Genomic DNA, 23,696 nt, shown 5'->3' with positions numbered 1-23,696 from the left:
ACAACACTGCAAATAACATATGAGTTATAAGTACTAACGAAGATATAATCAAATGCAGAAAACACAAAAGAGGAACCAAATAACAAGAACAAGAGCTGAGAGTAACATGATATTGCAAAAGGAAGGGTGTGACAAAGAACTAGAATTATGGGAAATGGTGTTAGGAGTCATGTTTACGGAAGAGGTGTGTGTTCAGTGCACGTTTAAAGGATTCAATAGTGAGTAGGTGGCAGGTATGGAAAGGGAGAGAGTTCCATTGTTTCACCGCACAATAACTAAACATCCTGTGGCCATATGTTGTCCTTCTGGTGACAGGAAGAGTAAGGAGACGATCATTAGACGAGGAGCGGAGTTGTCTAGCTGAGACGTGAGGGAAGAGAAGTTCAGAGAAATAATCAGGGCTTAATCGTACTTAAAGGTGCGCCGGAAAATCTTTGTTTTTGTTTTTTTTTATATACAAAACTCTGTTGTCACAGAAGTCTGTAGGGTATACATCAGATCTGTAGATGTCCCTTTAGCTGTCAGCTAATGCTGTTTACCACGGTTGACGTGGCATCCAGACAATCTCTGTTCCTCACTGCGGATCACTGACAAGGTGAGGCTTGTGATAAGGGTATAAGGCCTGACTCCTCACACCTAGTGACCTAGCCCTCGGTTATTACGGTGCTTGCCAGTCAGGGTTGCCAGGAGCGATGAGTGACACCTCTGCTACCTAGGCGCTTCCTGTGGCCTCGGTTACTAACCCTGAGCATGATGGCGTAATCCGGAGCTGGCGCTGTATCTTTACTACTGGTTTATTACTCCCCTTGATCTGCTTCATAGTCATATCTTTTCCAGATGGCGCTGTGCGTCTCCTTTCTGTTCGCACGTAACTCTAGCTGCTTTCGCCTCGGCCATAAACATTGCTAGCATTCTAAACTGATTTTCCATGCACAATTCTGACGTCAAGAACTTGCCCTCATCGCCACCGCCACAACTCCGGTGTTCATAAATCTTTCTCTACCCATCCATTCCTTCCTCCCGCCTTACACACACATCGTGTGAATTTTCGACTTCTTCGACTCCTCGATCTGGAGTTCTGGAGGTCACTTTATGTCAAGAGGTGTAATCTCACCAAATTCGACGTGCACACGCTGACATGCTACAGTCTAGAAAAGGGTGGTCACGTGCACGATCCATCCTTTATCGAGGTCGTTTTCTAATACTATTCTAAAACTATAGCCTACGAGACAGCTTCATTTCCACTAGCGCACTAACATCTATCGGCAAGATGAAAAGCGGAGAAAGATATTTTAGGGAAACCTCTCTCTCTGCGGCCCTGATAATAGCCATCAAGCTAATCACAAGTAATTGACATGCATTACATTAACATGGGTGAACTGGACTTGAGTACACTCGACTGTCATTCTTAACTCCGGCATCACCTCACACAAGTTATACAAGTCCAAAAATTACCCTACCATTTAAACAAATTCAAAACCTTTTTCACAATAATATTTAAAGTTTTAGATATGAACACTTCAACTCTTGGAAATTTGTTATAAAGAAACATGAGGTATTTTGAAAATAGACGGTCCACTGTAGGCATATAGGAGCATACATGCGCCATCATCAAGTAAGGAGCCCGCCTTCTAAATCGGCGAATGGAGGTCATTTGCGTAACGTCCCCTTTCATAATTAGACTTGAAGAACAAGTCAAAATAAACAAATAAAAAATAAATCGCTTTTTAAATGGTAGAGTCTCTTCTGGGCCACCCTGTATATGGGGCAGCAGATAGCCTACTAGTTAGAATTAAGGGTGCCGGAACATGAAGACTTGCACACTACTTAGCTGGTTATATACCTGTGTGACGATGCATACTACACCTGCTAACCCGTTAGCTGACCCAGCTGACTCTATATAGGAATGGTGAAAGAGATGGACACCGCCCTAACAAAACTGACTCCAAGTACAGACTTTATTCCTTTAGCTTGACTTCTTATGTAGTGAATTATGCTGAAACAAAACTACTCTTCCCAAGTTTTAGCAAAGCACATCACTTGTCTTTTTAATTTTGGACAAGACTATCACAGAGCAAAATCCATGGCGCTATTTGTCAGACTTTCACTATGCATTTCTGCGTGTGACCAGCCTTAAAAGTCGTTTTGACTTGGGAAGCGCTCCTCTCTAAAGCAAAGCCAACAGACGTGGGCCTCGCATCCCAGGGCCGGCAGGTGCACGCACACAGCCCGTGCTACATGGAGGCAATATATTTCCAGCATCTCAAAGCGGTACTCTGGCGTGCCCGAGTCGAATGATAGCTGAACGAAGCAGCCTGCACGATGGTGTAGTGGGGCTCACCACAATCTATGACATACGTAACATGTCAACCCACAACTTCTACACAGTCAGCGACTGTCAGTTCCGCGTCTAACCAACATTAACAACGGCAAATCATAGATATCTGCTATGCGTGCATACTTTATTTTCAAGTTCTACAACGTTTACATCTTTTGACATTTATCCAAAATAAGTCTATTATGCTCACAGCAGAGATGTTGCAGATACCAATATTAAGTGCTTACAAGTCTGTGCGCTGCCCAAACGAAGTGCATACAAGAATGATGAATAGTCCGATTAATTTTGGCTGGTAGAGGGAGATGCCAGAAGAGTTATTATAAAGTAAAATACACATGCACCAGCATAGGTACATAAGACCTTTTTGTCTGATAAAAATACATGTACCATAAACCATTATTCTTCCTCTTTTTGCATCTGAAGAATAATACAGCTTAAAATAAGTTAATCTGAAAAAAGAACCACCAAACAAGACGAAGAGGTCAAAGCCATATTTAACAGGGTTAGCACGTGCTCGACTGCAAACGCCCGCTCTCTCTCATTCATACACACACATAATAACAATAATGGCCGCAGCCAAACGTCCGAGGACGGATAAGCAGTCGTTGGCTGTCGTGAGAAATTAGTGCCTGGCGTCGTCAGTCGGTGCGAGCCTGGCGTAGCGCTGTGAGGGGCAGGGCGGGTAGTGTAGACGAGAGAGGTAGGAAGTGGCGGATGGATGCTATTCGGCAACACAGTAAAGTGGTCTGGCGAAGGTTATCTGCATCCTGTTTGTATAAGTCACCGTGTCTGTCTGCTATGGGGTTACCTGCCCTATCAGTCTGCTCGGCGGCGATGTTTACAACCTGACAAACAGCCTAGAGAGCACTTCAGTCTGGATCAATCGCCTTCGTAATTTAACCACCATACTTGTCTTGACCGATCGTCCTATTATTTGTCGTGATCAGTCCTCCAATTTTCAGCCTTGGTCACAGTAAGTAATTTAAAAAAATATTTTATCCTATTATTTTAATACTATCTTTCAACAATTAAAGTAAATCACTATTGGATTATTCATCATTTTGAATATGTAAAAGGGGGAGAGCAAGACTTGTACGCAAGGACCTATACATGCCTGTCTGAGATGATGAAAAAGGTAGGAAAGTACCAAAGACAAGAGCACTGACAAAATAAGCAACAACAAAAATTTTGCAGTTTCTGTAGAAATGAACATATTTGCTGTTCCATTACCAAAAAGTTCCACAGTGCTGTAAGCTATTGTCTTCAGTAATATGAAGGTTTGTGTGCCATTAAGGCAGTACGCGTGCAGAGCTCCACGCTCATTTGGTATGGCTAGATCATTAGCCTGGCACTTGACTGTGGAAGAGTTTGCAATAAGACAAGATTGGTCTCAAGTGAAAACTATCCTAGCACACGTTAGCTGCATGCTACTACGGAGCAGACAGACTTTCCCACAAGGCAGCAGTTTGCGCCAAGCCCCCGTGACGGAAGCGCACTTGCAGCCGGGAATTGTTACCTTCAGTCTAGCAGCTGCACACGACAGACGAGGTGAGTACAGGCGCGCAGCTGCATTCCGCACGTGTCGCACGTCAAACTATCTGCTCCGCCACACACTCGTGCTGCCTGCAACACGGTGGCCAGGTGAACTTCTCTTTTGCGGCCGGGTGGGATCGTTTCATACAAAGGATGCGGCCTAGTAGAATCCACACGTGGTCTCTGCCTCGCGACAAAACTCTTTGCAGAGGTCTTCCGAATAAGATGACCATATATAGTCACATCGCCTACCGAGAAGGTGCACAAAGACGTGCACAATGCATCTTACATGGCTACCATAAACGCGATTAAATAAATCTGTCAGCGTTGAGTAAGTATTCCCGTATACTATATTCCTGTATGCACAGTTCCAGTGTCCAAAACTAAGTACAGAATTGGTAAATTGTGAAATAAATGTATCAGCTTAAAATTATTTCTTCCTGATCGATTAATTAATGGCAAACTATTTTTTCTTCATTAAAAGGTGTATCTTTCTTTCCTCTCTTTTTTTTTTTCTTTTTCTCTTCTTCTGTTTAATTTATTAGTTGATTTTTTGTTACTCCTCGAGGTGCATAAAGCCGCAACACTCTTCTTCTGTACTGTGATTAAAATATTGCCGCCGACTGCGAAGAGTCGTGACTACATCGATCATCGTTCTGAGGGCTTTACATTAATAAATCGCATTATGAAGCATGGCTTTACATAAGAAATTGTGTTAACGTCAGTGAACGCGTGCTAAATCCCATGCATCGTGACAATGTGGTGTTAAATAATCATCTGTAGTTTCCAATATCGCTGGTACCTAATACGTTAGCAAAGAAATGAAAAACTAATTCTTGTTTATTAGTGTAATGGGGAAGTCTGACGAGCAGTTCAGACAACGACATGTGAGTTAAGTTTAAATTGCGTTCTGCATGATGGAACATTCATGCAGATAAACAATGGTGAAGATAAAGTGTAATTGCCGTCGTGTTTCACTGTGCCTAGGGTACTTCTTCCGCTGCCTTTTCCTTCCCTTATAAATGACGAACCCATTTCTACTGGCTGGGCAGGGGGAGTTTTCCAGAGGCCCGACCACCAACCTTCTCCACTATTCAGCAAACGAGGGAGCCTTCCTAAAGCTCTACAAATGACTAATTACAATTAGATCAGATTATTTTTAATTACCGATAGCAAGATGTCTTACCCAGTTAGCAGCAAAATAGAGTCCAATGATTTTTCCCTTCAGCGCTTCCATGGCATCAACTTCCTCTTGTTTGTCGCCATGTAATAACTTTCCTTTAATCATTTCCCAGAATGGCTTCCGTTTCCATGGAAATGCACAGCCATTCTCGTCCTCCATGAGGTGATTAAAGCCATCTACGGTAATCGTCTTGCCAGTCTCTCCATCAAGAATGACCAGGCGTGGAATTCCTTGAATACGAAACTTTTTCGTCAGCTTGTTCTGCACACAAAATAAAGAAAAATTATTCAGTTCTTTATCTCTCGCGTGCAAGCCAATTCTCTCTCTCTCTCTCACACACAGAGCAACATATTCCAGAACGTTTACTAATAATACTGGCGCAGAGAGATGACTTGCTTTTCCCAGTCCTTGATGAGAGGACTGAGACTCATGGATGGTACAGAGGTGGACAGTTGGCTCCTCTATTCCCCTCTGTCGTGCCATGTTAAAATGTCCCCAGCACGTTATTATTATTGCGAGGTCACTGACACATCAGTGCGTACTGTGAGGCTACATTTAAGCGAATATTTCTTTAAAAAATAAATGTCTGTAGAACTAAAATGTGAACTGTCATGTAAAATTCCACCAGGTCCTTATTTCCAGCTCTTACTGCTCGTAACAAACCAGACAAAAGCACGCTTAAAGGACTCCACTTCGCTATGCGCTTCAGCCCAGCATCTGTCAAGTCCTGCAAAATTCACTATTCGCTATGCTCGAGAGCTGCCTGCACCGTTCACCTCCAGACGGAAGCATCTAACGTTACTTCTATCCCGTCTAATGGCTTCTCGTTGCTCTCTCTTCACTCCGACCCGACTCCGTGTCTGTACGTGTGTGTCTCTCGCTCTTTGTGTGTCTTAATGGCTGCCAAGACATTGTCTTTCCACTCTCTCTCTCTTTCAGGAGGAGGAAAAGATGGGTGGGAAAACACAAATGTTTTGTATTCTTCAGACATTCACATGCATGTATACACATCAACGTGCAGAATAGTTATTATACCTCTTCCTACCCCTTTCGGTGCCCCGAGTATCTATTGTGTCGCCTGAACAAAAGAACACGAACCAGTACGACCTATGACAGACAAAATGAACATGAAAGCAAGTCTTATTGTGTACTAAACTCACTAATTTTTTTTTTTCCTTTTTCTTCTTAGCTCATCCTCCAGCATTCAACAATAATATGATTTGTATAGCGCATTTCCCCACACGGAGATGAACTCAGTGCGCTTGACAAGAGACCAGGGACAGTGGGGCAAGATGCCGTGTGATGTAGTCATCACAATCGAGTACAAACAAGCACAACATACATCAACATGCGCCAGTTAGCAATACAACGCACAGACAGGAGTTTGGAGGAGGGGGTGGGGAGAGAGAAAGGACAACAGGATGGACGAGTTACAAAAAGGTGTTTCCGAGAGAGAAATGTTTCAAGTCCAAATCGGAAGACATGCACCGACTCCGCTGTGCGGACAGACAGACGGACAGGCCATTCTAAATACTGGGGCCAGAAAAGGAGAAAAAGCGACAGCCGAACGTCTTCAGTCTGATAACGTGGAACAGAGAGAAAACCGGCGTGGGCCGAGCCACCTGACCTGCCAGACTGGTATGGCAACACAAGCTTGGACAGATCGGCCCACAGCCCTAGTGCACTTGGCAACGTACAGTCGATGTCATGTCATCATATGTATCACATTTAATTTGGCGCAATGTCAAGATCTAGTCTGTATCACAATATTCAGTATGTACACTGATAAATCGCAATATTTTATCACAATCTGTACAACCTGTACAGGCAAGCCACAATGTGTATTCAATCTGTATAGATGTTGTGTCCCGATAATGACACGACATCAACGATATCGTCATGCTGCATGTCAGAGTGCTTGTATGGAAAGAGAAATTGGTTGTCACAGCAGGCTTTGGCTGCTGATCATTACAGAAACAGACTTCATTAAAACCTACAGTACAAAGATTTAGTACAACAAATTCATGACCAGCAGAGAGCACCAGGTATTTCTACTACTCAAAGTCCCAAAAGGCACCACACTCCGAGACGACGCAGTCTCACCCATTCTACCCAATCTAGGGCCAGTAAAGTATTGCTAGCAGTAGACTGATACTGGTTCCAATGGTGCAGTGATAAGCTTACTTCTACACTCTCCCCAGCACGGAGAAGCGCCACTTGTGCAGTGAGAAGAACTCAGAACACCAACACCCTCTTTTCATGTGATTTCAACGCATCTGGTTCACTTGTCAGGTTGCGGCAGAAGATAGGAGTATGTCTAGCCTGTGTATCCTCTCCTCCACCTCACGTGGATATGCCTGTGGCGCATTCTCTAGTCTAACCTGTCTCGTCTGTCTTTCGACACAGTAACACAAGCTTCTTCGCATCTTCCAGTATGCGTGAACTACTTCAAAAACAGTTATTGGTTCGTAACACGCTGTGTGCAAAGTCAATTTTAAAAGTCATAGTTGCTTTGTAACGTATGTGAGCATAATGTGATATTTTGGTAGTCATGACTGTGGTCAGTGTACAGACATGAGGACGTGATGTTTCTATGGTGACACATAAGGAAAAGATAAGCTTCTGCCTGTATGTACACAGACAAAAATGGCTATGACATATAAACATGTATTTTAGATGTGATGTTTATACAGACACAACGATATCGCCACAGGCATTGCCATCCATACAGACGCGTCTGGCATGTATGACCAGGCATCACAATGTCACGTGTATGTGATGGTACAGGTAGAGGTTTAATGATAACTTATGACACATTTCTTGTGGCCTACATTCTGCTGAGACTCCACGATGTCACCTTTGCTGCAAATCAGCTCCAAGAGGGTTGTGTGGAATATTCGGCCACCCGATCATCTGCAGTTTCAAACCATCTCTAAAAAACGAAGTAACTGCCATTACCAAGTGGCCAACATCGACCAGTATGACGCCAGCCCCTATGACTCACGGCCATATCAATGAGCCGACTATGGCCTATAGCACCAATATTAAACTCGCTCCATCGATCTAGCTTTGGTGCGATTCGGTCGTCGTGATGCAGTACACACACACACGGCCTGTTGCCGCCCTGCTCCCAGCATTTGGCAGCTGCTCCTCTGGGAGTTTTCAGTTTTGATGATGATGAATCAGACATGATACAGAAAACTCACTGCAAACAATGGTTCACCAGCTTGATCACGTGATATATTTCAACACTATTACTACCACCATCATCACCCCTAACGAAATTTAAGAGTGCCTCCCCACCAGAAAGAGTAATCCTTGCCCTTTGTTTGCGTTTCTGGCTGCCCGCAAGTTGACGTTCTCACAGCTGCCATAGATGCCGCTGGTGAAGGTGTCTGAGCCTGACTTTGGTATCTGCCAGGCAGTCTGACTTGTCCTCACTAGTGCCAAGCTGGCTGGTAGTCAAGATGCTCATCTCACAGCGACTGCACCCATGGCGTTGGCAGGTGTGCTGCATATTCGTGTGCATATCAACACCGCCTGCTGCTGAAGGGACGACAGTATTCTAATAAGTCACGTCTTAAAAATAAAAAAAATTCGAATACGTACAGTCCTCGCAAGTCTTGAAAACATCTTCAACCACGTGCGTTGCACATAATTCTGATAGCATCGTCAAACCTGTAGTGCCCACAAGGTTGTACTGGTCTCAGCACGAGCCGGGCATTCCCATCTATTACGTTGAACCGGTCCTATTGAACTTGCAGTGAATGCTTGTGCATGCCCTCGCCACACACACACTGTTTAGTAGCTAATGCTTATATTGTCTTCAGACAATAGTTACAGTTTCTTTTCGCAGACTTTGGCTTTATTTATGCTTTTGGCGGGACGTAATATAATTCGCTGGCGTAAAGCGGCAGAAGGAAAAAAACAAACAAACAAAACAACAACAAAAAAACAAGCCTACACATTTGTTACGATTAGCCATAAATTAGGGATTTGTTACTGCAGCACACATATCTATAGGGATGAGGCGTTCCACATAAACCAGACCAGGCGCCATAAGCACTAACTCTCGTGCGCCAACCCCTGTCTCTGCGGGGATGCAGTTGTCGCTATACAAGCTGTGCAACTCTGACCTAAGGATTGGCTGCATTAGCAACCAACATCCTCTTCTCCTCCCTTCCTTGATCTGATTTACACTTGTGTCTATAGGGCTGCAGCTCAAGTTTCCCAACTGCAGCCCTACACGCGCTTACTAAGCTTCACTACATTAACCCCAAATACAAACCAACTATAAGGCTAGTCCAGAAAAATACTTCTCCCAACTAGCTGATGTTTGGAACACTCCTCTGCACAGGAAGCAGTTTCAGACAGAGAGGCAGAGAGGGGGGAACGAAGCCCAAGGGAGAGAGGCCCATGTGCTATCTAGCTACAAGCCAGAAGCTGTTCTTAGTGTCCGATAAGAGTGACTTGATAAGTACAATCTCCACTCTCCTCACTTCTACAGCTAGCGCCACTTTGGTTTTGGGCAAGAAACCGTGGCATGAATGAGCAAGTAAAGACTTCACCTCGATCTCTTGTTTGGCATCCTAGTGAACGACTTAAAATCACTTGACTAGAGCAATCCCACTGCACCCCCCTCCGACACATACCCAACACACACACACCAACCCCGACCCGAATACACGCACCCACGCGCGTGGCCCAGAAAAAGGACTGACTGAAACAGCAGCAAGAGACACACCGCCTGTAGATATCTTCTCTTGTTACTATATGCATCACATTCACGGAATCACACACGACTTTCTCTTAATCTCCTGAAAGAAAGATCACGCTTCCAGGTGAAATTAGCTGCATGGTAGATGTAACCGCTGGCCTTTCAAATGGAACATCCATGATGTCTGGATTGCAGAATCACTGGGGTAAAAGGTATGGGTGGTTTTCACGTGACGTCATCAGTTTTTGCGAGCTGCTTCAGCGGCCATTTTTCTTTCCCTACTAAGCAGTGGTTACGGAAGCTTGCTGGCAACTGATCGGTTATCATGGTCGTCTGCGGTATAAAAGGATGCGGAAACAAGCCCTGCAGTAAACGAAATGTTCCTCTAGATGTATCTTTTCATAGGATACCCAAAATTATTTTGAACCAAGGCGACGAAACAAGAAAACTTACAGAAGAACGACGTCGTCTGCTTTACCGAGAGGATATTACAACAGAAGAGAAGTGGAACAAAATAGTTATCTGTTCGAAACACTTTGTTGGCGGTAAGAAACCAGACGCTTTCCAAATTGCTAAAGTATTTAACATTGTTCTGCATGTTGTACACATTGTGATAAATATTCTCTTCATTGTAGGTTGGTGACAGTTCACGTGATTTGAGTGAACATCAAAACAAGACTTTCATTATGCATGACCACGACTAATAAACTATAGCTATAGAGAGAGAGGATAAAAAATGTTATTTCTACTTCATTATTTTTATTTTTAGACGTGTATTTGGTTTATTTTGTTTCAGTGCTGATTATTATTATTTTTTTGTAGTTAATATCACAAAGATGTAATTCATGGGTTGTTTTATTCTTGTGTCTAGGAAAGCCAGCATATATGAATTTCCGGAACAGCCCTTCGTGGCTTCCCACTCTACACTTGGGACATGAGCGATCAAGTACTTGCTCAGAAGCTGAGACTTCGAAAAACAGGTATTTACTCTACATACTGCAAGCAAGAAGCGAAAATCAATCAGCAGTGAGACAAGCCAGGAAGAAAAAATATGTGAAAGTGTTTTTGGTTGCTCAAGTGCTTGCGAAGAAAGTTTACATGGTGACATAGAAGATTCGTGTTCAAATGATCAGAACACTCAAACAGATTTGACTGGACTAAATATAGATGCAATCATGCAGGACTCTGAGACCAGACTTCTTGATTCAGTTAAAAACAGACAACATTGTTCTATTTATGAAAGACAGGTGTATGTTGAAGATGAAGCTAAAGTTCCATTCTACACGGGACTTCCTTCATTGGCAGTAATGGACCTTATTTTCAGAACGGTAGAGCCATACATGTCTAATCAAACACAGTCACTGTCCAAAGAGCAAGAGTTTTTGCTGTGTTTAATTAAGATCAGACTGAACTACCAATTCCAGGATATAGGGTATCAGCTGAAAGTATCCGTGTCAACTGTGCAAAGGAGTTTTCATAGAACTCTTGATGTACTTGTAGCACGGTTGTCTTTTTTGTTGCACTGGCCTTCAAGAGAAGCTCTGAAACTGTCTATGCCTATGTGCTTTAGAGAAAACTTTAAAGATAAAGTTGCTGTTATTGTTGACTGTTTTGAACTTGAAGCACAGAAACCCTCGGGCCAAACCAATCAGATCCAAGTTTATTCCAACTATAAAAAATATCATTCTGCCAAATATCTGATTGGGATCGCACCACAAGGTTCAATCAGCTACATTTCAGATGCATTTGGTGGCAGGGCTTCAGACAAACACATCATTGAAAATACTTCTTTGTTGTCCAACTTGTTACCAGGAGATGTAATTATGGCCGACAGAGGTTTCAACATTGAAGATGAAGTTCTTTTTTATCAAGCTAAATTAATAATTCCAGATTTTACCCATGGGAAAAAGCAACTTTACCCACTACAAGTTGAAAATTCGAGAAAAATAGCCTCTGTACGAATTCATGTTGAGAGAGTTATAGGCTTTGTTCGCAGAAAGTTTGGAATTTTGCAGTCTAAAGTGCCTATTGACCTGATGGCAACAAAGCCTGGTGATGATAATCCAGTCATAGACAAAATAGTTCGGCTTTGTTGCTGCATTGTAAATTTACATAAATCCATAGTGCCTATTGAGTAGCTATAGTGCAATTTTTTAGTTTGAAATCAGCATTTATTTTCTGAATGCATGCTTGCAATCTGTGTATGTTTACATTACAAAAGAAGTTATTCTCAGATATAAAATGCACAATTACCTTACTGTAGTTCTTTTTCTTTCGCACTTTATTTATAATAGCATGACGATATCCAACTGATCAGATAAGTTACTTGGTAAATTGATGTGAAACTGTGAACAATATAGAATTTATTCTTTGCTGGAGATGTCATGCTTTGTATGATGTTGATCAAAATATTTGCTGTTGACAGAATATTGTTAATAATTTTTGCTTATTAACAGGCTACTCAAACATGTATAATTGAATCAAATGTTATTGTCATTTGAATGCAAATGCCGTTTGCTTCCTCAGAAGCTAATTCAGAGCAATATTGATGCCAGAGCTTCTTTGTGGATTTTAGATTACCTAACCAATAGTTCTTCTTAGTAATCCATATCAGTGATGTTATTGAGATTGGGATTTTGATATGTTCCTTCTTACCCTGTAATGATTTTTTTTAAGTTATGTTCTGTCAGCAGACACAAAAATTTTCTGAAAAGAATTAATAAATATGCATTTGAATGTGCAAAAGTTCTTGTTTGATGTTAAAGAAGAAAGAAAGAAAAGGTGTGACTGGAGATTGGGGTAGCAAGCAATGAGTGAGAGGAGGTGAAACTGGACACTTAATGAAGGGGAGGAGGATTGTGTTTCTTATTGAAGGGAGAAGCCACTGCCGGGACAGTGTGTTTTAATAGGGAGAAGAGAAAAGGATTCGGAGAGAGGTGGACGCTTGTTTAAGAGTAGAGAGCCATTTGCTAGACAGTGTGTCTCACTAGTGTGTAAGAGATCGAGTACATTTTAGTTTGGAGGTTGTGTTAGTCGAAGTGTGATTGCCAAGACAGTGAGTTTTAATAGTAGATTCCATGGATTTTTGTGATTGTTCTAGAAGAGCCATTGCCAAGACAGTGTGCTTCATAATGTGTAGAAGATTCAGTGGAGATATGTGATTGTGTTAGAAGAACCTTTGCCAAGACAGTGAGTTTGAATAGTAATAGATACAGGATTTTGTGTGATTGTGTTAGAGGAGACATTGCCAAGACAGTGAGTTTTAATAGTGTGCAAGGAGTTCGGTGGACTTGGTAAATGTGTTTGACGAAAGGAAGAGCCATTGTTATAGTGACTGTGTTTTCATAGGGTTTTTTTATTTATTATTTTTTATAATTAATAAACATAGGCAGACTCGTATAGGCAAAATCGTTTTGTTTATTTGAGTGAAAGAGCACGCAATTGTCCGACTCCGCTGGTGTGCTCGAGAGACGCTAGCGGTGTCGTGACACAAGCCGATATAGAGCCGCTGAAGAAACGCGAAGCGTTAGGGAAGGAAGATGGCGGACAGTGCCTCGTTGCTAACGTGTGTATCACGTGAGTGAAAACGACCCATTGAGATCATATGTGTTTTTTTGACAGAAAAGAAGACTAAAACGTTATACAACATAGCCAATAGAATAAATAGCATAAGACGGTTTATTAGAAATATTGCATAAACCTTGTATCTCATGTCTTGCTGTTTTTTACTTTCATTATTCTGCAGTTGGATCTGCCACTGTGAGAGACGAGTACTTAAATATTATGAGGATGAACGAACTCTGTAATTCGCTACAAGATTAAAACTGATCACTGGCGATTTAGAATCGATTCTAACCGCTATTGTGGATACTCATTTATAGCTGCACGTAGGGCCCGTTGTGGTGTTCAAGTAATGCAGACCGGGTGTAAAATGTTGAAGTTCCTGACTTTGAGTCCAAGTGTGACATAACATGCTTGATAGTGCGTCTTCTATCTCGGCTTCAGCTTCTCACATGCCTGCTTGATGACATAAGGCTGAGTCTCAGGATAGTTTCCATTACTCGGTATGCGCGCGCGCACGAATGTGTGTGAGAGAGTTTGAAAAAACATATACATAGAAATCCACCTCTTTGGAAAACACACACACATATATCAAGGGAGGTTTAAGTAGCGAGCCCATAAAACAGTACCGGTAGTTAACGCGCTCTGCGACTGGCAAGACCGGCGGTCATAAGCTGGCGCTGACGCTGGCGGGCTACGTTTTAGCAGTAAGGTACTCTTCCCCGCCAAGCTTCCTCCCATTAACACCTGCCGTGTTTTCTCTCCTAGCATCTACCTCCTTGCCTGCCTTTACTTCGCAACAACCTCATCCGTAATTTTACTAATGCCCGGCCTCCGCTGCGCTGGCGACGCGATCATTCCAAACTTAGTCTGGACGCCGTTTATTAGGGAGCAATTTAGTAAATGACTGGCTTCAGCTCTTTACAAGACACTAATTTTCCACAATTTCAGGGAATTGCGCTGCTCCATTCGCGAGATACGGGGCTTAAAACTGGATATTTTCACCTGTGTTAAACTGTGACGCTTTAGTACAACGCGGGTACATCTAGGTCGTAGTTTAAGGACGGAACAAAGAGAAAGAGGGAACAAGAGGGAACAAGAGGGAAGGGTAGGATATGGACTGGAGAGAGGAGACAGCGAGAGATGCTCATTGCTTGCATGCTCATGTGGCATTCGTTATTGGCGCAATAAAAAGACAACTAAAACTACGCTGGGTCTGTCGACCGCTAGTCAATGACGAAATCATTCGCAGTTCTCTTGAAGTACACACTGCTGGATGTCCGAGAAACAGATTGGAGTATTGCCCTAACCTCCGACTTACTCTCTTCAAAACAATGTCAGTACATTTAGCGCAAAATAACTGAATTAGTAACTGATATTACTGCTAATTAAAACCCACAAAAGATTTCCCCAACAACGTAACCGATCTGTATAGCTGTTGGTGTAGAGGTACAATAATATTATTAGCTCAAGCTTTTGTTCCGTTGTCCTCACGCAACTAGTCGAAGGCAGAGCTTCACCACTCCACTCTTGTCCTGTCAGCCCCTGATGCCAGTTGGGCTAGCATGTGTACTAAAGACAGCCTGTAGACAGGCTGTGCAACACGGTATGCCATCAGACCATTTGGGGCGTCCTCTTGTCCATCTGTAAAACTCAAGTCATTAGTCATAGTCTTGAGAAATGAAGCCATTACAGCTAAGAAGCAGCTTGCCAAAACCGGCGGATGATACTGCCTCTGGAAAGTGCTTCTGTGCGCGCGCAGTCGTGGGAGTATGAGGGTCATGGTAACAACTGTGTCAAATCACTGTGGGACTTCATTCCTCGTGTTGTGTTAGACTCAAGTGAATCCAGATGAATTCTCACCAGCATTCAAATTTTATTGAAACTGAAAACTTATGGAAAGAATGTAATCAGTGTGATACCTACTTCTTTAGCGCCACTCTTTAGGACGATTTATAAGCTTCTGGAACATTGTTCGACCATTATTATTACCTTTGTCCTAATATTACTTGCATACATTTAGCCATCTGGAGACTGACTTTAGGTCACAGATTACAATTTCCCATTACATATTCGTGAGTAAAGGATTAGACTGAAAATATATAAAAGTACAGTGAAAGAGCGCATTTACTGTTCCGTAGTACCTTCTAAACTACCATTTTTATAACTTGGTTACATTTTCTGTCCTGCATTTGCACTATTTTTAGTGAGAATAAATTTGTGACTTTTAAATAAACAATAAAAAAATTTATTTTTGGAGGTCATAATAATAATAAAAAAAGATTTAATTACGATGGGCAGTTTACGGCTATTAAGCGCACAAGCACGTTAACAAAGGTTCACTGGTACTCTCTCCTTCTCCCCACCCCCGCTCTCTCTCTCTCTTTGGAATGCTTGTTAGGCAACAGCGTCACGATACCGTGCTGGTACTGTCGATCATAGAAGCCAGAAACTCGTCTCCGGACAAACTAGCAAATAAACAACTCCAGAACTATCATCTTAATTCCCGCTCTGGAAGATTTGGTATTGCCGCCACGAGCGCCGCAAAGTATACAAATCGTATATACATCGAAACTTGGCGAGTCGTCGCATTTCAAAACATGCGCAGCACAACTGCGCAGACTGCTGTGCTTTATGTAGAAATAGCATTTTAAAAAAACGGCTGCAAAACACCCAATCATCCTAACACTTTCTGGTATAAAAGGTTTCGCGCTTAGGAGCCCTTTCGTGGGTAGTATAGTGGTTAAAACACTCGTGTCACCACTGAAGTGATAAACGTAGGGTTCATATCTCGTGACGCCTGTCCGCAGGGCTGAGCATCGGGGGTTTCTCCGGGTACTCTAGTTTCCACACCCACCCGATAGTGCGAAATCACCTCAAGGTGGAAGCATTTTCCTGCTAAATAAATTTTTAAAAACCCAATGTGTCGTCAACAGGTGAGAAATGCATCCTGCTTCCTGTTGCTCTCAACGGCAACCATGCGTTCACTATAATCGATACCGTGACAAGGATTTCACGACCAAAGTTTTAAGGAAAATAAATCCTTGCAAAAAGTTTGACTTTCAACGCCTCTTGAAGGACTCAAATGAAAATTGCTCACTTTCACGAAAGCTAGTTCCGTAGGTGGCCTTTCGCATTTTAAAAAATATCTTGCAAAACCTCAAGTTGTCAGGAACGTACACAGTGGTCCACAGAAATCAGTTCCCCCACAGCAAGACTCAAGGATCAACTACGGGTTCGAACCTCGAGCTCAAACAACTGCATCAAAGCCCAGGTGAAACGTTGCAGGACTGTCGAGCAGAATGACTGTCAAATCATCAATTAATGGAATGGTACTTGGCGGAGCTTATAAAAACAAAATCTGAAACATCTGTGCGCATTCCCAGTCAGTTCCTTAAAAAGGTCTTCAAAATGTATAATGCAAAAAGACGATCACCTAAGGGCCGAGGGTCTACAATGCATCTACACAGAGCTAGACAGATTAAATAAAATCCAATAAGTCCATAGGAAAGAACTGCAACAAGAGTATTAAAAGCATTTCCGTGAAAATGAAAGTCAAAGCACAATCTTGCACACCGCAATCGCGCACGCACAAACACATCCATCCTTTCCCTACTCCCTCACACGCGCGGGCCCGCAAAAACATGACAGTACGAGACCTTTAACATGAGAGAAACGTAACACCACCAAGTACTGCTCTTTCATTTCACAGCGAAAAGTACCCACGAAACCCGTTAAAATACTGGATAGTTGGATTCCTAATTGGTTGGTAAGGCTGTTTTGCGGTATGCCTACAGCGCTGTTTGTGGGAAATAGCAGGGCACATGCTGCTGCTATCATTACCCGTGATTAACAAATGAGAGGCCAGCGGCTGGCCGGAAGGCACGTCTCTCTCCCTGTCTCCCGCTAACAGTGCCACAGCCATTTCCCCAAGCCGCAGGAAGTAGACAATCACCAAGAGATGGATGCCAGCCAAAGCCGTTTGATTGACAGGTTTGTGGGCGATGCCCCTGCTGACTTGCAATGTTGGAGTCACCCTGACATTACTGAGCAGCTTTGGCACTGCAAACTCTCTAATTACCTATTTTTTTCCACAGCGCGCCTTCCAGCAGATTTTATAATATTGTACCTGTTCCTGCTGCAAAGACTTTGTCCTTCCTACATCAGTCATGCCACTACTAAAATGAACAGAGCTCCATGACTGCATCACCACATAATATATGTGAACAAAGTTGACAACATTCTGATCAGCAACATGCGTTAATATGTAACAGAACCTTAACAGTCTGGTGTTTAGTATCTAAATTTTTCAGTAAAATTCTACATCTTTCTCCATAAGGATCTACCTAATTATCTCTCAAATGACTGGGTGCACCAATGCGTTAGACACTATTTCCCAAAATGTGAGTCCATAACTTCCTTCCTCTTTCTGTTTTCCCTCCTTAAGATAAATCCTAAAACATCAACATGCACAGAAAGAGGTCAGCAACCTTATTTCATGAATGTAGATAAATGTTGTACCTTCCAAATCAATTATTTTATTCCAACAAACTAGCTAGACATCTAAGGAACAGCACCAGTCCTAGCACTTCATGCTAATCTTTAGTCCCTTAGAGTGCTGTGAATTACAAAGAATACTTTTATGAGAAATACCATAAAAACATGAGCAGTTGCTACTAATTCCCTGTCCAAAAAACTCACCATCAATAAATACCTACTGTTTCAATAATTAACAGTATCTGATTTAAAGTCACCTATTTGAAAAACCTACTGAATATTAAGAATTATCAAAAATTTGAATTTTTAAAATACTGTGATCTGCTGTCTTAGTTGCTGCTCTGGAAATAAAAGATCTTGGAAAATTTCACTACTACTGAAAAATTGAAGAATGTTGTGTTATGAAGGTCTCAGTAATTGCAAATTTTATAAACAAAATTTTCTAGTGCAATATTTGACACAAATTATGTAATTTATAACTGAGAAAAAAACTATAAACAGGTTTAAAAACAGTTTTTAGGCTGGCTATAAACCAAAAAAACCCAACTGTTACATCTGCTACACTAACAACAGAGGCAAGATTTTAAAGGAAGGTACAAAACTTTTCATTCATGGTAGTCTAACATTAAAGGATCTGGTATCACAGTTCATTTTATTTTTGCTTAATGTATGCAAGATGTTTTGTTTACTGCAAACCAAATCCAAAGACTCAAGCTCTTTATTTTATAAATGTGGAAAATGTATATTCAAACAACAGGAAAACAAAGCAAAATGTGTTGCATAATACTGATGGGTTTTATTTTTGCAACTTAACTTGGAGAAACATTTTGTGAACTCTTAACTCCAAAATAAAATGGTCATCACTTTTACGCATTATCTATTAGTATTGTGAATGTCCTTTTTAAAACATGCTTTTTTATAAAGCACACAGACACAACTCAAAATTCTGAAGGGAGATTTTTTAAAATCAGCAAAAGACAAAAGAACAGGAGATCGTTCTAGTTAATGCAGGTGTAACTCGGCATCAAAGCATTTCAAACAGGCTACATGCACATATGGTACCTAACTGCTCTTAAGCATACATGAAAGAAAGTTGTCCCTTCAAACATTTATTTTAAAAAACCTCCAAGTAATGATTATAAAAAACTTACCTTGTTTTCTCTGTTACATTATCTATTCATACGCATGCTATCTTTATTAAAGGAAAGCTCCTGCTTCTTATCATGGTTGTTTTCATGGTGAAATAGTAAATAGACTAATTAAATGTTTGTATGATTTTGAATTAGAACTCTATTGAGTGAAGTGCTCACTGATGTAGACAAATAACCTAAAGCAATGAAGAAATTTAATGTTAGTTTTAGTCCTTTGAAATAATTCTTTTATTTTATTCTGTGGAAAATAATAGTAACTAACTACTGACTTTGACAAATATTCAACATTCATCTTTTGTTTCTCAATAATATTATCTGAGAAGGCAGCATCAGATTTCAATTATTATATCGAGCTATTTCGTTCATTATTGATACTTCTAATCTGTAAATCTAGTTTGTATATGATCTGGCAAAAGCTTATGCTTTTTATAAACAAAATTTATAAACATAGCCACTTAGGAAGTCTGCAAGGTGTAGAAAAATATCGTTTGATTGCAATGCTACCAAACTACTTTTAACTCTATTATTTTTGTACTCATTTCTAGAAACTCACAGCCACCAGTCATACATTATACAAAGTTATAATCATGATTGATGCCTTATCTTTTGAAGCAAGAAATCTCAATTTATGGTAATTTAGCAATGTCCAATACATATTACCAACTATACACTACATATAAAGGCATGCCTATTCATGTGTACACGAGTGTGTAAACTGTATACAAGCATTAAAAGAATCACATACCACTTGAGCATATGGTATAAACACAATAGGACAATAAATTTACAAAGCCCTTGAATTTATCATTTAAATTTAATCATATGGTAGTTTAAATCTATTACAAAAGATGCCTTTCAGTAATTTTCAGCTGCATCAGGAATGGCTAGTATAAAAAAATTCCCTAATAAAAGTATTAAAAAAGGCATAATGATGTTAGATTCAGGATGAGATAGACTCTGAGATTTACACTATTTAACCACCCATCCCTGAAATAAGTTCATTCAACTCCATGTGACCTTTATGAACCTTTCAACAGGCAGGCAGCCATATATATATAAGACAGATCCTATGAGAGTAACATTGTACTTATTGTTCCACCCAAAACAACAGCATGACTGTCACAGACTGAATGCTGAAAGGTGAGCTGAGCCAGGTATGAAGAAAATATAGGTGATGGACAGACATACTGAGAAACTACATGACTGAGACATGACTTAAATGCATGGTATAAGAAAAAATATAAATAAAGGGGTCAGTAAATGCAAAGATAAAAACAATATTGTATATCGGTCAACAGATTTTTAGTTACAAACTTAAGTATGTGCGATAAAATAAGTGATATATAGCGAAACTCTTATCAATCACAGATGATAAATATTATTTTCATGCAGCTCTCATTTATCATTTTCCAAATCAATCCTACAGGCACCATTTGCCCATAAGCATTACTCACTTTACCGGGAATTAAAAAATTTTGAAAGCTATAACTTCTTAACACTTATATTTTTACAGGATATATAAGAGCTGCTCTATCTCCATGACCAGTTCTCTAAAAAAAAAACAACTAATAAGACTACAAATAACAAATAATAACAAGGCTATTTGTCACTAGTATATTAACAACATGGTAAGTAGGTGAGAGCCAGCGAGATGTGGATGGGGACAGTGGACGTGGCGAGCATCTGACAAAAAGCACGCTGTACACAAAATGCCTGTTATCAGTCTAGGATGCAATGATTGCATACTCCCGTCGGCTGTGGAGCGGCATGACATGACCTTACCCTCACGCACAAAGCAGTGTGAATCACCTCTACTGAAACGGCTTAATTTTGCTTTTGTTTCTCACACACGTTTACATATAGTCGTCATACCATATCACTTAACTCTAACGCATGCTCCCGGTACTGAGCCCAACGGTTGTTACGATTATGAAAAACTGCTATATGACTTTCACCAATAAAATTAAGACGTGATGCTTATGACTGCAGTAAAATGATAACAGCTGTAGTCAGTTTTCGGCATCCCAACACGACCGATCGTATCAGGCATCGTATGGCAACCAGTAGCCTGGCTGCAAGTTATTTCGCCGTTTCATTAGCTTCCACTACTTGGTATTCCTACTGTCCTCTTGAACTGGTACTCGCAAGGATAGAGAGAGAGATAGGGGGGAAAAAAACCCAAATCAACTAGATGTATATTATAATATTGACATACGAAAAGTTTACTCACCTTCTTATCTTTCAAACCAAAAGGTAAAGCTGTCCATGGCATTGAACCGAGAGAATCACGGAAACCAGCTTCATCTTTGTCCCAACTGACGTAAACTATTTCGAAAGCTCCTAAGCCGGGCCGAGTCCCTCCATTTTTGAAGTTTTTGTAAAATTCCACCAGTTTGGGAGTAAAACCTTTGCATGGCGGGCACCACTCTGCAGCAAAGTAGAGTCCAACTATTTTCTCCTTTCCGCACAATGATTTAGTCTGAACCTTTTCCCCACTGCTGCGTACAAGCGTGTCTCCGAGCAGATCGGTCAACTTGTGCGCCATGCTGTCAAACCGCGACTGACGACGCCACTGCAGCAGACGATACCCACGGAGTTACTTCCCGCAAGCCGCACCAGCGGCCAAGTGCTGCCAGATAAACTCGAGCCGGCGGCGTCTGCCACCAAAAATAGCTCGCGCTGAGGCTAAAAACAATGAATGTGGGATCTTTCCTTCAAATGAGAGCCAGAAAATATCTTTGGAGCAAGATTTTACACAAAACTCTGGGATAATTAGGGTAGCGTTGAAAGTATATTTCTGATTGGATAGTTGTCGCTTGCGCTAAGCCAATGAGTTGATTTTTTCCCTAGCCGCTACCCGACAGATGTGCGTGGGTACTCGGATAAATCATCATCGGGAGCGCGCCTTCCTGTGCAAACTCATAACACTTTGTGTGTGATCGAAATCACAATAATTTGTAAGTGCTTTGATAATGACATTTTGATAGTGTTTTTAATAAATGGGATTATGAGTCGATGACATATCCTTACAACGTCTGTTGTATATGTTAACTCATATTATCCACCAACGTCCCTCTAAATTACACCCGAACACATTAAAATTTATCCATTACAGACACCAGCATGTCAAAAGTATCCATAAGGATGATCCTAAATTAAACACAGAAGAATTTAAACAATCAATCACCTTGTCAGGAAATAATCATGAGGCGCGCTGCTTTTTTATTATTATTATTTGTATGTTACCACAATTAAATGTGTAGCATATGTAAGTGTGCGTGTGTTGATATAATTCTTCGTTATCATCTTTACTGTCATCTGTATTTGCTTCTCAAGGTAAGATTTCAGTTTTAGCGAAGCTTACAGTTCACGGTTGGTGATTGTTTTGTTGGTAAAATGCTTTCACCTACAATTAGTGATTTGGCACTGAGAGGAGATCGAGAGTGCGGAGAAAACCGGTCGATCGAGTAACCAGGAGAAAAAAAAAATCCCCGAGGTGCGGTCCTGTGAACAGGTGTCACATACAGAGTGTCCCGAGAGGAGATCCGAACCCAGGCGACAAGCGAGTGTTTTAATCACTGCATGCCGCGCGCCCTCACCGTTGATCACCAAATGAGCTCGACGGTACATTATTTCGGCGGCAGAGATTTTGACTATGAATTTTCCGCGTTTCATCTTCGGTTGTCTTATGAAGATCCGACCACTTCGCCTGTTAAACTTTTAAGAGCTCCTCAACAAAAATGACAAGATATGCACAGACGGATGATAAATAACCTAATCGTTACTCATAAGTATAAGCAGGAACAGGAAAAGAACACATACTTCGGAGGACGCCTAGAGCGATTGTCATAGAGCGATTGAGTCAGTTGTTTATTCTTGACACTCATAGAAAGAAAAAAAAAGGGGGGTTCGACATGGAAAAATGAGTATTCGAAATAACAATTTTTTTGAAGCTCGTTGGGAATAAAGGACCTCAAGAGTTGTGTTAGGAGACTGCAAGATGAAAACCGTTACAACTATACTGCTTTTATTATCAATTGAGTAAGGATTTACATCGCGCAGATGCATGGCTTCTGTCGTCAGGTCTACAGAATATGCAAAAAGAGAACTCTCCACGTCACTATATCACTGCAAGTCTGCAAAACTGATGTGAGCTGTATCGTTTTCGCTGATTTATACCTCTTTACTTATTAGAAGAGGGTCAAATTAAGGACTGGAGACAACGATCGAAACTGTAATTTGCCCTACTACTTTTGGGGGAAAGCATTCTGAGATATAGCATATGTATAAGTAATTTTTACTCCCCATTTCCCCAGGGGTAGGAGCTTTAATTGAAAGAGTATGTCGTTTCCCCTGGAGGTAAAAGAGTGGTGAACTCAAAGAGAAGCGTGTTGTTTCCAAAGTTATTAAAGCGGTGTCCAGACCTTGCGGGCACTATTTCCTCTTAACCCTGAGAAACCTTACGGTAAAACAGCATCTGCATGTTAGGAACTACTGCGTTAGAACTTCGGAAACAAGACGCTTTTCCTTGAGTTTTCCATGTTGCCACAGTGCAAGGACTTGCCCTCGCTTCATGATTATGGCATTCAGCTATAGCCATCTAAGGTAAGCAACTCTAATGTTTGATTCATTCAAGAGCATTGACATTATCTTCCCCTATAGAGTATTATTATGACAATGACATCCATAACTTATCTCATTTTGTTTGTTCATGCA

General features: G+C 41.2%; 1 protein-coding gene across 1 annotated transcript in view; it reads right to left on the bottom strand.

The window, feature by feature from the left end:
• Positions 1 to 21,765, bottom strand: part of LOC112561910 (nucleoredoxin-like) — a 34,506-nt gene extending 12,741 nt beyond the window's left edge. Inside the window, exons 1-2 of the mRNA XM_025234758.1 lie at positions 21,211 to 21,765; positions 5,058 to 5,315 (exon numbers count right to left, since the gene is read on the bottom strand). Coding sequence (XP_025090543.1) covers positions 5,058 to 5,315; positions 21,211 to 21,525 — 573 coding nt within the window. The 5' untranslated portion in view covers positions 21,526 to 21,765. The remainder of the gene's footprint in view (positions 1 to 5,057; positions 5,316 to 21,210) is intronic.
• Positions 21,766 to 23,696: the final 1,931 nt, after the last annotated feature.

The sequence above is a fragment of the Pomacea canaliculata genome, linkage group LG4, assembly GCF_003073045.1.
Source record: "Pomacea canaliculata isolate SZHN2017 linkage group LG4, ASM307304v1, whole genome shotgun sequence".
Lineage (NCBI taxonomy): Eukaryota > Metazoa > Mollusca > Gastropoda > Architaenioglossa > Ampullariidae > Pomacea > Pomacea canaliculata.
This window is presented reverse-complemented; position numbering and strand designations above follow the sequence as displayed.